The sequence below is a fragment of the Canis aureus genome, chromosome 29 (assembly GCF_053574225.1).
Source record: "Canis aureus isolate CA01 chromosome 29, VMU_Caureus_v.1.0, whole genome shotgun sequence".
Lineage (NCBI taxonomy): Eukaryota > Metazoa > Chordata > Mammalia > Carnivora > Canidae > Canis > Canis aureus.
Window position 1 is genome coordinate 41,152,639 of NC_135639.1, and position 16,025 is coordinate 41,168,663.

Sequence of the window (16,025 nt, forward strand, 5' to 3'; positions counted from 1 at the left end):
AGTGGTTAAAGAATGGGCTCACATGATTGTGGGGGCTGGCCAGTCTAAATTCTGCAGGGTAGGTTGGTAGGCTGGAAACCTAGGGAGGGGTCCATGTTGCAGCATGTGTCCCAAGGCAGGCTGGAAGCAGAATTCCTCCTTTTTTTGGAGATCTCAGTCTTTCTATCCTAATCCCTCAACTGATTGAATGTGGCCCACCCACATCATGGAGGATCATTTGCTTTACTCAAAGTCTGCTGATTTAAATGTAAATTTCATCTAAAAAATGGCTTTGCAGAAATATCTAGACTAGTGTTTGAGCACACATCTTGGTACTGCGGCCTAGCCAAGTCGACAGATAAAATTAGTCATCATAATGCCACCCGTTGGCTCCTTGGGACACAGAAGCTGCAGCAGAGATTTGAGTGCAGGACGTTTATGGGGCCTGCTCCTGGAAATACCCCTGTGAAGGCAGAGTTGTGTGGAAGGAGAAGTTAACATGCTGCAGCTGCAACAGGGGCCTCCTCTGCTTATGTTACAGGGAGCTTTTGAGCTGGGATGGCCCCCTCAGAGATGTCCTGGTCTGGGGCAAGAGAGCCTGTGGCTTTGTACTTTGTATAAACCAGCAATGGGGTGTGGGCTGCCCCAAGGGAGGGGAATCTGACTTTGTTGAGACAGCTCCCTTGAGTGGAGCACGATTCCTGGGGAGGGGCTAGCTGTGAGCTGTCAGTAACCAGCATTCCCGGCAGCTGGGGGATGAGGGCCTTCGTCCTGTGAAGGCATCTGTGTGAGTACCCTGCAATCACCTGCACCTGCTCTTCCTCTTGCTGACTGCCTGCTCTTCCACTTGCTGACTACCTGGACCTTGGGCAATTTCCCAACTTCCCCAAGCCTCATGATTCCTTATTTATAAAACGTGAATAAAATCGATTACTCATCACTGAGGGTGCCAATCACTAGAGACATCACAGAGGATTTTGTGACCCAATCCTTTGATTCTCTGGACTCAGGATGTCATTTGATACAGACTTCAGTGAGAAAATTGCCAGGGAAAGGAAATCAGAAAGCTGTCAGTTTGGAAAAGAAGGTAGACATGGCAGTTGTATTGAGCAACTGACCAGGGAATGAGAAGATCAAGCCTCACATGCACAAAGATCAGGCCAAGGGCTTTGTGCCTATGTTTTTGTTGAGATATCTAGGAAATGCCAAGAAAAAATGATCCTTCTGATCTGGAGAATATTTCCACTTATAAGGGCCCTGAAGAGTCTAGTGGGAAGGCTTGGAGTGAGGTATGGTGGGCATGCTTTCTCCCCCCTCCTACTTGAAGGACAAGAGGAAGAGGAATTTTCAGTCATTCATGTGGCTTCAGAGATCAGATAGAAGACCAAGGAAGGGGGCATTTAGTTCCTAATTAGAATACAGTAGTCATAGAAAGGAGGCAGCCATACACACATCTGGAGTAAGTCATTCCAGGCAGAAGTGATAGCAAGTGTGAGGCTCTGAGATGGGAATGAACCTGGATGTTGGAGGGACAAAAAGATAACAGGTGTGGAAGGGAAAAAGCTATAGAATGAGTCAGAGGCCACCTCACTTAAGGCCTTGTAGGTCTTGGCAATGTGCTGATTCCATTTTGGCTTCAGTGGGAAGCCATTTAGCTGGAAGTAGTGGGAGGGTGAAGGGTTAGGCAGAAGCATACCCTCATCTGGCCTATACTTCAGGAATACCACTGAACTGGAGATGGACTGGAGCCAGCCGTCATTCAAATAAGATATCGTGGCTTGGACTCAGGCTGTAGCCAAATAGTTGGTAAGAAGCAGTCAGATATAGGAGGTAGAGCCCAAAGGATTACTTTTGGCTTAGATGTGGTCACATGGGAAGAGAGCAAAGTTTGGCTTGAACAACAGGTTGAATGATAATACCACTTGCCAAGCTAGGGAGTGTGTAGAGAGTGCAATTTAATGTAGGTAGAAGAGAAGCGATAGTTCTTGGTAGTACATAGAACTAAAATGTCTATGGGACAGCCAGTGGAGATGTCAATTAGGCAGGTATTTGTGGAGAATTGGCATGCTATCAGGGCTGGAAAAATGTAGATTTGGGAACTGTCAGCAAATAACATTATTTAAAGCCATGAAATGGATGAGATCACCCTGGGAAAGAGTGCAGAGAAGTAAGCCTTGGGACACCCCCAACATTGAAAGGTCCAGTTCAAAGAAATGAGATGGTAGTAGGGGCCTGGGAGGTGGGGGGAAACCCAGGGAAGGGTAGAGTTCAGAGCAAACATATTCAAGTAGTGTTAAGTTTGTAAAGGACGTTCTTAAGAAGGAGGAAGAAAACACTTATGTTGCATGCTGCTGAGAAGTAGAATGAGGTGAGGACAGGAATTTGTCCTTTGGCTTTAGGAAAATGCAGGTCCCTAGAGACCCTGATCAGAACTGTTTCTGATGAATGATGGAGAGATAGATGCGTGGGTGGAGTAGGTGCAGGGACAAACAGCGAGACACATACAGAAAGAGTGAGTATAAGCATGCATCTGAGGAGCTGAGAAACGAATTGCAGATAGCTGTAGGAGGTGGCAATAGGGCGAGATGGTATCTCATCATGGTTTTGATTTGCATTTTCCTGATAATGAGTGATGTTGGGCATCTTTTCACATGTCTGCTACCCATCTGGATGTCTTTTTGTAAAGTGTCTAGTCATGTCTTCTGCCAAATTCTTAACTGGGTTATTTGTTTTTTGGGTGTTGAGTTTGATTTTTAAAAATTTTAAAATATTAAAAAAATAACACTTACATTATTTTTCCAATGCTCCAAACTAAGTGGTTTAGAGATGGTTACTTGTGTCACTTAGGGCCCAGTGGGAGCTGGGGTCCTGACAGAGGGAAACTGACCCAGAGCCCATCTCTGAACTGCTTTGCCCCACAATAACATGGAAGAAAAACCATGATTATGTTTTTTTTTTTAATTTTTTTTATTTATTTATGATAGTCACAGAGAGAGAGAGAGAGAGAGAGGCAGAGGGAGAAGCAGGCTCCATGCACCGGGAGCCCGACGTGGGATTCGATCCCCGGTCTCCAGGATCGCGCCCTGGGCCAAAGGCAGGCGCCAAACCGCTGCGCCACCCAGGGATCCCCCATGATTATGTTTTAAAGAAGTAAGTTTTAGATTTTGCTTAATATGCACCATGGATCCAATAACCCTTAGCATTTGTTTTAATAGACACCTGTGCTCTCATCAGACAAAGAATTCACCAGGGCAACTTGCACTGACTCAGAGCAGAGCCCCAGTTTGGATCAAGAATATAGCCAAAGGGAGAATGCCTCCCTAGATGCAGGGGAAAGCCCGGCTCCTGGGCCAGAGTCTTTCCAAAGAGCCACTGGGGAGGTACAATGGGACCAAGACCTAGAGAGATTCTGGGCCACTTCCTCGATGCATCCTCAGGATTCCCACCCTCACTTATGCAGACTGCAGCAAGAAATGGATGCATCAAATTTGGCCACCTCTTTGGAAAAGGATATAAGGGAAAACTGTTATTCAGTTTGTGATATCAGGAGACTTGAAAGGTAAGAATCACCACTTTTGCAGATACTTTGTAAATAGCATTTCATTGCTAGAAATTATAATCAAGCAGTTAATAACGGTGTTCAGATGCTTACTGGGTCCAGCACTATTCTAGGCATTTGGCAGAGGTGGGAGGGGTGGGGCAGAAAAAAGAGAAGCATAGGTCTGGAGCTGTTGCAACCACAGTGAGCTTTTGGAAAACTAACCTCACTCGGTGGTCCTCCTGTACCCTTGGAACCTACAGATAGCAGGTGTTAGGTGTTTCTCCCAGCATACAAACCTTTGTGCTACATCCTGCATGCCCTTATTTTTAGTTTTTTAAAGATTGGTTTATTTATTTTAGACAGCAAGTGAGAGAGTGCAGAGGAAGGAGGGGTAGAGGAAGAGGGAGAGAGAAAATCTTCAAGCAGACTCCCTCCTGAGCTCGGTCCCATGACTCTGAGATCAGGGCCTGAGCCGAAATCAAGGTTGGAATTAATTGACCCAGCCACCTAGGCCCCCCACCCCACCTCCTGCATGGCCTTTTAAAGCATTGTGATAAGAAAGAAGTTCCCTTGTATACATCACCCTCTTTATGGCTAATATAATACTTGATAATTGACACCAGTTTTTTTTTTTTTTTTTTTATGATAGTCACAGAGAGAGAGAGAGAGAGAGAGAGAGAGAGAGGCAGAGACACAGGCAGAGGGAGCAGCAGGCTCCATGCACCGGGAGCCTGACGTGGGACTCGATCCCGGGTCTCCAGGATCGCACCCTAGGCCAAAGGCAGGCGCCAAACCGCTGCGCCACCCAGGGATTCCTTGACACCAGTTTTAAAAAAAAAAAAAAATCTGTCTTTATCTTTAAAGACCGGACTGAAACATTCATTTTAATAGACATTTTTAACTTAGCCTTCATTTTGTGCCTCACCCCCAAGTATTTGCAGTCTTCCATCCTGTTCTGATGGAAAACATTCGGGGTGATTCAGTTTGACAGTATTTATCACATATACTAAGGTGCACAGGAACCTGTTAGGAACAGAGAGAGGAAAAAAAAAAAAAAAGGAACAGAGAGAGGTTTCAAATACCTAGAAAGGGGTGAGATACTGCCTCAAGGCACGTGCTAGCTGGATGCATGGGCACAAAGCAGGCAAATGATAAGGAAGGGTGGCTTGTGTTTGACACTGGATATGCCCACTGCTATGAAATGGCTCTTTTTTGTTGGTCATCCTAGAAGGCTGACTAGGGCAGATCTATAGGGCCTGGTAGGTGACATGAAGAATGAAGCAGCCCATTTCATGCAATCAGGCAAGGTGAGATCTGTGACTAATAGGAGCCAGGCACATATTCTCCAAAAATGTTCAGGGGGCTCCTGGGTGGCTCAGTCGGTTGAGTGTTCGACTCTTGATTTCGGCTCAGGTCATGATCTTGAGGGTAAGATCCAGCCCCACATTCGGCCCCCCACTCAGGGTAGTCTGCTTAAGGTTCTCTCTCTCCCTCTGACCTCTCACCCCTTCAAAATAAATGAATAAATAAAAGCATTCAGGTACAATTTTTATAAGAATGCCATACCAACCAAACAAAAACTAACTAGTCTGCAAAGTAAAACAGAGTGGGCAAGCACATTCATCAGTGGTATTCATTTTCATTGTCTGAAAATGCATAAATACACATGTATTTATCATTTCTTACAATTGTATTCTAAGCGGGAATTGATGTACTTGGTCACACGATAAAGGAAAGAACCTCTAGAGGTTTACCCGAGGACAACTATTAGTGTGATCTTATAGGAAACATTTATGTTTTCCTACTCGATTTCCTTATAGGAATGAGGCTACTCTCTTGGAATTTTAAAGGTTTTACTGCCAGAGAGTTCAGGATGATGGACAGAAACCCTGAGCATTGGATTATTGGATTTTAGAGTTACTCTGGGTTTAGCTACAAGCCTGGAGTTTGACTTGCCATGTACTTTTAAACTAATATAGTTAGCAGTTATTAATGTTTTTTTTTTTTTTACTAATTTTAGTTTTGTTGCTGTTTCATTCATGAAGTCACAGAATCAATACAAAAATGATCTGATCAGACTTCATACTCCCTGCTGAAAACTATCCCTGAAGCAGGGGACCTGCTTTTGATTGAATACCTCCAGGGATGCAGAACTTGCTACCTATAAAAGTGACTCATTTTATCATCATGTATTTGTTGACTAGAAAGTGCTTATATTAGGGTGAAATCTGCCTTTTTTCTATCTTCTACTTATAAGTGTATGCCTATTTTCTCCTATCTTTTGTCATTATTTTTGCAAGAAATATCATATTATTTTTTTTGATCAAATTAAATTTGGCTTTAGTGTTCCTACTTGAAACGGTATACCTGATGTCCAAAACATACCATCTTCGGAGGAAGTTCTCCTCTCCTGGAGTTATACAAGAATCTTGAGGGCTTTTCCAGAGCATTCTGGTGGAGCTTCTGATATTCAGTTAGTCATGCTTGTTACCAAGGCCAATGGTGGTCCATAGAGCCATAAAGAGGCAGCCTTACTGTTTCTCTGTCCTGGCTCCCTCCATGGCCAAAACCTCCCCCTTGGACTTGACCTCCCTGTGGTGCTCCTGGTAATGACAGCCACTCTGCCTCCTCACAATTCCTGGCTGCATTTTTACCATGTTTTTTTCCCCTGCTCAGGAACTTTTCTTTCCTTCCAAAGGAAGGACTGAAACCATGTTAGCTTCTTCTCTAACAGGACATTATTAACTTGCTCTAGATGCATACATAGTGACCATCCCCTACAAGAAGAAAGCATGTCACATGCCCCACAGTCCCTGAACATAGTCCCCCAGTTCCTGGTAGGATTGTGGCTCTTTGCAGACTCCTCTTACAAGTGTATGCACCTCAGTTCTGAGGTGGCTGTTCCAGGCAAATACCTCTTCCTTTCTGGCACCTGTGAGTCAAGTTGTCTTTCTGCAGTTTGGAACCAAAAGAGCACAGACTTCATGAGCATATAGCTGGTTTCAGCTTTAACATGTACTAAGATGTACTAAGTATGCGGGGAGTGTTGACTCCTCTGAGCCTGAGGCTTCTTTTTTATTATTTATTTATTTTTTATTGGTGTTCAATTTTGCCAACATATAGAATAACACCCAGTGCTCATCCTGTCAAGTGCCCACCTCAGTGCCCGTCACCCAGTCACCCCCACCCCCCGCCCTCCTCCCCTTCCACCTTCCTCCTCCGCCCTCCTCCCCTTCATTTCCCAGAGTTAGGAGTCTTTCATGTTCTGTCTCCCTTTCTGGTATTTCCCACTCATTTTTTCTCCTTTCCCCTTTATTCTCTTTCACTATAGCTTCTTTTTTATAAAATAATAAATTTATTTTTTATTGGTGTTCAATTTGCCAACATACAGAATAACACCCAGTGGTCATCCTGTCAAGTGCCCCCTCAGTGCCCACCACCCATTCACACCCACCCCCCGCCCTCCTCCCCTTCCACCACCCCTAGTTCGTTTCCCAGAGTTAGGAGTCTTCATGTTCTGTCTCCCTTTCTGATGTTTCCTACCCATTTCTTCTCCCTTCCCTTCAATTCCCTTTCACTATTATTTATATTCCCCAAATGAATGAGAACATATAATGTTTGTCCTTCTCCAATTGACTTACTTCACTCAGCATAATACCCTCCAGTTCCATCCACATCAAAGCAAATGGTGGGTATTTGTGTTTCTAATGGCTGAGGAATATTCCATTGTATACATAAACCACAACTTCTTTATCCATTCATCTTTCGATGGACACGGAGGCTCCTTCCACAGTTTGGCTATTGTGGACATTCCTGCCAGAAACATCGAGGTGCAGGTGTCCTGGCGTTTCACTGCATCTGTATCTTTGGGGTAAATCCCCAACAGTGCAATTGCTGGGTCGTAGGGCAGGTCTAATATTAACTCTTTGAGGAACCTCCACACAGTTTTCCAGAGTGGCTGCACCAGGTCACATTCCCTTTTCTCTGCATCCTCTCCAACATTTTGTTGTGCCCAAGATTGCGAATCCGAGAAACCACCAAGGAGCCGACACCGATGCAAACACACGAGGGTTTATTTACAAGCTCGAGCTTGGGTCCAAGCGCACCCGACACAGCGGAGCAGAGACTTGGACCCCTAGACTAAGAGGCGTAGCAGCTTTATAGGGGCCCGTGGCCCTTGGAATACGCAGAAAGTTGCACAGTCATGTCGGTCCACATGCAGTTGGACGATTGAATTACACCTTACCCTATAGTATCCACTTGAGCTGGCCTATTACTTTGGTCAGAATCGCTGCGGGGTTTTGGCGGGCACAAAGCAGGGTTACATTGTTATGAGCCGATTTCCGATTAGGGTGTGCCCAGCGGTTGACTAGGGTGGGGCAGCGCCTTAAGCAATAAGCAGGTCTTGTGGGGGTCATACAGGAGGTGGCGGGTGTAGCACAAAATGTAATCAGTCCTGCTCTGCTTGTCCAGGGGTAGGGGATTTTTGTTAAATTTCCTGGTTCCCACAATTTTTGGTTTCCTGCCTTGTTAATTTTCCCCATTCTCACTGGTGTGAGGTGGTATCTCATTGTGGTTTTGATTTGTATTTCCCTGATGGCAAGTGATGCAGAGCATAAGAATGAAACTAGACCACTCTCTTGCACTATACACAAAGATAAACTCAAAATGGATGAAAGATCTAAATGTGAGACAAGATTCCATCAAAATCCTAGAGGAGAACACAGGCAACACCCTTCTTGAACTCAGCCACAGTAACTTCTTGCAAGATACATACACGAAGGCAAAAGAAACAAAAGCAAAAATGAACTATTGGGACTTCATCAAAATAAGAAGCTTTTGCACAGCAAAAGAAACAGTCAACAAAACTCAAAGACAACCTACAGAATGGGAGAAGGTATTTGCAAATGACGTATCAGATAAAGGGCTAGTATCCAAGATCTATAAAGAACTTATTAAACTCAACAGCAAAGAAACAAACAATCCAATCATGAAATGGGCAAAAGACAGGAACAGAAATCTCACAGAGGAAGACATAGACATGGCCAACACTATAGCTTCTTAAATATAAACAAAGACCAGGATGGTGCCACAGGACACTCTGCAGGTCAAAAGAAAGAACTCCTAACTCTGGGAAACGAACTAGGGGTGGTGGAAGGGGGGGTGGGCAGGGGGTGGGGGTGAATGGGTGACGGGCACTGAGGGGGGCACTTGACGGGATGAGCACTGGGTGTTATTCTGTATGTTGGCAAATTGAACACCAATAAAAAATAAATTTATTATTAAAAATTATTTAAATAAATAGTTTGAGTTTCAGAGAAGAGAACAAACAAACAAAAAAACAAAAGAAAGAACACCTGCTGAGTCCTCTCAAGGCACCTGGCATGCCACAGGAACTTAACAAAAGTCAATTTCTTTCCCTTTCTTGAATTTTTCTAGCTAAAGAATGAATCCCATCAACTGAAATTCCCAGTAAATTGCCAGAATTTACCATCTGCCAGGTGGCTCCTTCCTAGAGCCAGGTGGCTGCCAGCAAATCCAGAGTGTTCATGGAGGAGATGAGATTTTACTTTTCCTTCCTTGTTCTTTTCTTTTACAACTGTACAACTAGAGACTCCATCATGTCACAGTAGGTGCTTATAAAGCATGCTAATAAAGCAGTACAGTACATTTTCATGGAGGAGGGTTAGAATTGCCTGCTGCCGGAGGGAGGACTTGGCACTTGGCCAGAGTCGCATCTTAAGCAAGGTTTGTTTCTAAAGTTAGGGCATTGAGCAAAAATCACATGAAGTGAACATCACTTTGTTTTTTTTTTTTTTTTTTTTTTTATTGGTGTTCAATTTACTAACATACAGAATAACACCCAGTGCCCGTCACCCATTCACTCCCACCCCCCGCCCTCCTCCCCTTCTACCACCCCTAGTTCGTTTCCCAGAGTTAGCAGTCTTTATGTTCTGTCTCCCTTTCTGATATTTCCCACACATTTCTTCATTTGGAAGGTGTGATGTTCTTTGCTCCTCTGGTGTGGGAGGAGATTGCTTTTTCTTTGAGCCTCAAGTGAAGGGCCTTGCTGTCTGCCAAATACTTATCTTTATGTGCTGGACTCATAGGAATGAATGGGGATAGCAGATTTGAGGCTTTCGCTTGTGTTCATTCCAGGGCTTATGCTCATAGATTGGAGAGCTGGTCATTGCAGGATGTATAAGGTTATTTCTCTCTCTCTCTCCCTCCTAGCACATATAGTTAAATTCATGTAATTAAAATGCAAGTATCATTTAGTGAAAGTGATGTTGTAAGTCTTCATGGTTGTTAAGTATGCAAAATGAAGCCAGTGTCCTTGAAATGAACCTAAAGTTACAGTACACCTTCCGGAAAGGGTGCTGTTTCTGGAATAGCAAAGAATGAGTAGGAGGCTATAGGTCAAACTCAACAGTAGCTGCCATACCTGCGGTGACATAAGCGTAGCTGGCCGAGGCATGAAGCTGCCAGGTGAGTGGCCTCTTGGTTAGATAGGAAGGCACAGGGAACCTCTGTGAGGTCAGAAGCATGCCTGAGGGAAGAGAGTGAGGCCTGTGCCTGGTCAAGAATGGCAGTAGTCCAAAAGCAGAGCTGGGGCAGACTGGGGCCTGGTGTTGACTGCAGCTGGCTTCTCTCTGCACACTTACAGGTTCCCAGGAGATGCCCCTAAGCCCTCTGCTCACTCCCTGCCAACCACACATGGTCAGGCACACTACTCCAATAACTCCTAAATACTGGGCTTCAGCTCAGGATTGTCATGCAAGCGTCAAACTCAGCAGTCCACTGGACTTATCTCCTTGATGTCTTAGAGACACTGCAAGGTCACCCTTGGGACCAGCAAGGCCCCTCCAGACACTCTGACACCTCAACCTCTTGCAAGAGCTTATCAGAAAGGTTGGAGGAGGATGGTGGTGGGAGGTCAGGCACTGTCAGACATTGTAGTGGCCCAAGGCATGTGTTGTCACCTGCTTCTCCTCCAGCCAGAGGGAGGGAGGGAGGGAGTGTGAGAGGTAGTGGGCTGCTTGTGGAGGCAGGGGTGTGGGGGGTGTGGGGAGAGTGCCTGGGCAAGAGGCTGGATTTCCTGTTCTTTTTTTTTTTTTAAGATTTTATTTACTTATTCATGAGAGACACAGAGAAAGAGAGAGACAGAGACATAGGCAGAGGGAGAAGCAGGCTCCCCACTGGGAGCCCAATGCAGGACTCAGTCCCCAGGACCCAGGATCACGATCTGAGCCAAAGGCAGAAGCTCAACCACTGAGCCACCCAGGCGTCCCTGATTTCTCTTTCCATGACAAAACTTCCACAGTGTTCCTTTCCATACTTATAAGGAGATGCATTTTCTACACAGTTTGGTCAAATGCTTTAAGATTTTAAACCAATTTTCTTCCAAAGTGCTTAGTGATTTTAAAATATTGCTTTCCTAAAGTGAGTATTCCTCTTAGAGTCCAGGTAGCATACAGTCTCCTTTTTATGCACATGAGTGTGCATCTATTTACATGAAATACACATTTACATATATCCTGTAGGTCTCATGCGCAGAAATAACATCTTTTTGATGGTGAAACTCAGGTTGGTGAAACTCCAGTTATACTGGGGAGGACTGACCCTCTGTGCATTTGGGGGCTTGTAGCTATTGAGAGGCATCAAAGCTGAGTTTACAAGAAAGGGACATCTCGGGGAAGGGGGAGGGAGGGGAGAGCAGAGGGTATGTAATAAAGCAACACATTGCTTTGGATGTGGGGAAGGAGGCTGATAAATGGGAATTCGTATGTTTGATGAAAAGCTAAATCTGCTTGCATTTCTTATAGATTTTCCTCCTCATCCTCTCTAACCGGGCTTTCAACAGATATTTTCTGACCACATTCTCTGCATGTTTGAAGAGCTGTACAAAGTGCTCTGCCATCTGTCTGGACTGCTTTTTCTAATCAGAGAGCATGTGGAGTGACCTTTGGGCAGTCCCTGGAATGTGTGTTCTTCCACTGTTGTGCCTGAATCTTCACAGTCAGACAATGTGCCTTTCTCATCGCTCATCCACTTCCTGTGTCACACGGGGACTAAATGTCACTCCAGCTGGCTGCCTCTCCAAATAGGCCCTTTCTCAGCACTACAAAAAGGACTTGATATTTGCACGAAGTGCTTTGAAGGTCACCTGCTTGTGTTGATCCCAGCCTCCTGCTTGGGCTCTTTCCCCCTGACCCTTCTGTCGAAATGACAATCGTCATCATTATGATGATAGCCTCTCCCATTTACTGAGGACTCCTCCCGTACCAGGAGCCATGAACGTATGTACCAGAATTATGTGATCTAAGCAATTCTATAAATTTCTTGACCTTCCCATTTTTCAGATGAGCAAACTGAGGTCCCAGAGAAGTTAATAAACTTACCTGAGGTCTCCCTAACCCCCCATATGAAGAATCAGTCCTAGAACAGAGTCATAGCTCTGTTTTCGATGCCATGTCCTCTGGCAAGTCCTCCGTGGTCTCCTGGGCTCAGTCAGGAGCCCCCCTGCTCCCATAATGCTCTATGCTGCCTCTACCATAGCACTCTCTCCCTGGATTCTAACATTTGTTCACTGCTCACTCTTCCCACTAAATCAGGGGATCCTCAAAGACAGGGCCATGCCTTGTTTACTTTTCAGAGCAGTCTCTGGCAGGAGCTGTTTGGACACTGTCTGGCTCTCCTATGCTGTGTCATGATGAACATCCTGAAAGCAAGGAAAGTGGGGAGAGGAATTTCTTATCAATGCTGGAAGACACATGGGTTTCTGTTTTCTAGTCCTGAATTGGACACAGATGATGAGGAGAGAGACACGGGTCATCTACGTAAAGCCTCTTCTTCCACTGTGGAAAATGAAGCATATCTTACCATCAACTCTACATGGGAAGGCCAGCTACCCTGTGAAAAATGTTTGGAGGCAGATTCAGAGACCATTCCCTTGCCACAGTTCTGTTCTTGGAGTTTCCTCTCAGAGTCTTTGCCTGCAGAAGAAGTCTGTGATAGTGAGAGTGAATGGGAAGACCTAGAGGAGGCTGTGGACTTGGATGATGGTACCCTCAGGTGGCTGCCTCCTACTCTGGGTAGACTGAGGCTGTGCTGAATTCTTCTAGTGGGGCTCAGAGTTCACCTTGGCTGGGTGATGGTCCATGGGCATCATTCGTGTCCCTTATGTCCCCTCAGGAGGTCACACCTCATCATGGCACTTACAATAGCCCATGTTCCATGACAACAACGCTAAAAAGATCAGGTTATTGTCATTCCCATTTCATAGATGACACATTCGGGGCTTTTCCAGGGTCACACAGTGACTTTTCTAGGGTCACACACATCCCTGGCTCTCCCCCTCCTCAGACTGCATGTTCAGTGCTCTCCTCTGCTGCCACCAGCATGTGGCTGGGTGGACCTTCTCTCTTTTGGTGGGCTGCTTGTGAAGTGCTGATTCCTCTTTTGTGTGCTCCTGCCTGCCCTCTGGCTAAATATATTTCAGAGAAGAGCCTCAGAGAAGGGCCATGTAATGTGGCCCTTCTCAACAGCTGCTATGCCTCAACACAGTGAGCTTTTTCTTGATCAAGAAAGTCAATCTGTCAACAGAAGACGCCACCATAAGTTGACTCTGGGTCAGAGAGCTGGAGTCGGATGGTACTGAAGACAAGCGAAGAATAAGTATCATAGAAACTGTCAGACTAGGGGACACCTGGGTGGCTCAGTGGTTGAGCATCTGCCTTCGGCTCAGGGCATGATCCTGGGATCCTGGGATCCAGTCCCACATCGGGCTCCCCCCGGGGAACCTGCTTCTCCCTCTGCCTGTGTCTCTGCCTCCATGTGTCTCTCATGAATGAGTAAATAAAATCTTAAAAAAAAATAAACTGTCAGACTGGGAGCAGAGTGGGTTAAACTCTTGACAGCTTGGCAAACCACCCAAAATCCTGTTAAAGTATCTATAGCATATGTTGTTCCAGTCAGTTTATTTATTTTTTTTCCAGTCAGTTTAAAATGCTGAATGCTCAAGAAACTTCCATATAAACATATTTTCAAGGCACAAAGAAACTTACCAAGGCATTGGCTCATGAAGATTTGGGTGTGATCGAAGCAGTCTTGTTCACTTTCATACAATTGTGCCCTAGCTACATTTTTCCTGCAATGATTGACCTAGATTCTTAGATGCCCATGGCAGGCAAGCTGATGACGTGGGTGGATATTGGAAATTCAGATGTGACAGAAGGACTGGTTCTGATCTGAAATAGGAAGCAACACATTAACAGAGGGGAGGACCTGGAGGCTTTGAAGACCATGCCTGCCATCCATATGGAAGTTGGACACTGACAGCTTTGGGGATGATGAACAATGGATTCACAGGAGTGTGGAGCCAGCAGAGGGTGCCTTATATGTGGAGGGCAGTCCTTCTAGAGTGGGGTTCTCAGGGCTGGGAGCTAAAAGAAGATGGGGTGAGCAATGCTTTGAGGACCCAAGCAGCCAAGAGCCCCCAAATTTCAGTACTTATGAAATGTCCCAGGAGATCTGCAGTCCCCCTGGGGATCCAAGCCTTCCTCTGCCATTTGCTGCAGATCACCCAGTGACTTTGAAACCATCCAAGATTCAGCTGACTACCAAATGGGGATAGTGAAAGCCACCTCATACTGTCATTATAAGAGATGACAATGCATGTTAAGGGTTTAGCACACTGCTTGGTGAGTAGTAAGGACTCACAAAGTCTTAATTCACTTTAGTCCTAAGTCATAAAGGAGGGCATTATATCAATGAGATGATGCAGCCTTTATGAATGCATTCAGTCCTGTTTGGTTTTTCCCATGTAGACAAAGGAGCCAGGTAACTTTTTCAGACTTGTGCTCTAATGTGAGGGGTGAGGAGAGGTGGGGAGAAATACTAGTTCATGGCAAGGGTATCTGAATCTGGATGTACTGAAGAGCTCTCAGCTATGGACAATGGCTTGGAATGTAATTAGGCCTAGGCCTGCCATAGTCACTTACTCTACTGTGCTGAGAAGGCAGGCCTGCAAGTTAGTGCTCAAGGTGTGAGTTCATAGCCTGGGCTCTGTGGAACAACCCATAGATAGGCTTCAAGGCACCCAAGCACCTCTAGAGTTAGAATACTGACTTCCTTGCTTCTTTTGGAAAAAGAAACCCCCTCCCTTTTTTTTTGAAAAAGCAACTCCTAGTATCCCTTAAGTTCTCTAAGTGACCCACAATCCTCAAAAGATTAAGGATAGTTATTGATTATCTATTTCATTCTGGAAGTGAGGAGAACTTGAAGAGTATAAGGAGGACTTTATTTATGGATGGAATCATACATCCTTTAAAACTATATAATAAATTATTTTCTTGGTCCTTTTAGACAATGAGATAATATTGGTACATAGGCAGTTTCCACAAATAATTTCATTTGGTCCTCATATCAACTTTGAATGGTATTCTTATTCTTCTTTTAAAAATGGGACTTAAAAGGTTTATTTAATTTGTCCAAGATCATACAGTTAGGAGGGTCAGATTCACACTGCATCAGTCTGTTTCAACTTTTGGTGCATTTTTGCATTTTTCCCTAGAATGTGTTTTCCATGTGGACTTGTGTGTCACACATGCCTTTACATCACGTGTCATGAGTCCGACTATTTCTCTCACGAAATATTTCTCTCTTAGGAGGCTAAAACAATCCCTGCTGTCTGGTGGGATTGAGAAGGCAATTGAACTGCTCTCTTTAGTGAAGGCAGCCAGCCTCAGGGCGAGGCAAGCCAGTGAAAGCTGCTTGTAGTTTTAGGTGCACAGGGCAGCCCCGGTGGCGCAGCGGTTTAGCGCCGCCTGCAGCCCAGGGCGTGATCCTGGAGACCTGGGATCAAGTCCCACGTCAGGCTCTCTGTATGATGCCTGCTTCTCCTTCTGCCTGTGTCTCTGCCTCTCTCTCTCTCTCTCTCTCTGTCTCTATGAATAAATAAATAAAATCTTAAAAAAAAAAATAGGTGCACAGAGAAAGTCTGAAAACCTCCAAGGTTTCTGCATGGACATCCTTTTGACAATGATCACATGGAAGAGCCCTTAGATGTTCTTGGTCCAGAGAATGTACGTCTGAGCTCTACAGCCAGGAAAGAAGCCTGTGGGTCCCTGAGAAGGCAACATGGAATGGAGGGTCTGGCCCAGTTAAGAATTAACTTCAAAAAGATCACACCTGTCACTTCTGAGACTCATTTTTTTTTAAAGATTTTATTTATTTATTCATGAGAATACACAGAGAGGAGAGAGAGAGAGGCAGAGACACAGGCAGAGAGAGAAGCAGGCTCCATTCTGGAAGCCCGACGTGGGACTCCATCCAGGGTCTCCAGGATCACATCCTGGGCTGCAGGCGGCACTAAACCGCTGAGCCACCAGGGCTGCCCCTGAGACTCATTTTGAATAGCAGTTGTGACCTCTCTTCCATTCTGGGGTTTATGTTGAATAAAGCTGTGTGTGTGTGTGTGTGCATGTGTGTGCATGCATGTGTG

General features: G+C 45.2%; 1 protein-coding gene across 1 annotated transcript in view; it reads left to right on the forward strand.

Annotated features, from left to right (window-relative positions):
• The window catches only part of FRMPD2 (FERM and PDZ domain containing 2), a 113,387-nt gene extending 101,992 nt beyond the window's left edge, over nt 1-11,395 (forward strand). Inside the window, 2 exon segments of the mRNA XM_077878645.1 lie at nt 3,195-3,538; nt 11,347-11,395. Of these exon segments, the coding sequence (XP_077734771.1) occupies nt 3,195-3,538; nt 11,347-11,395 (393 nt within the window).
• The last annotated feature ends 4,630 nt before the right edge of the window (nt 11,396-16,025 follow it).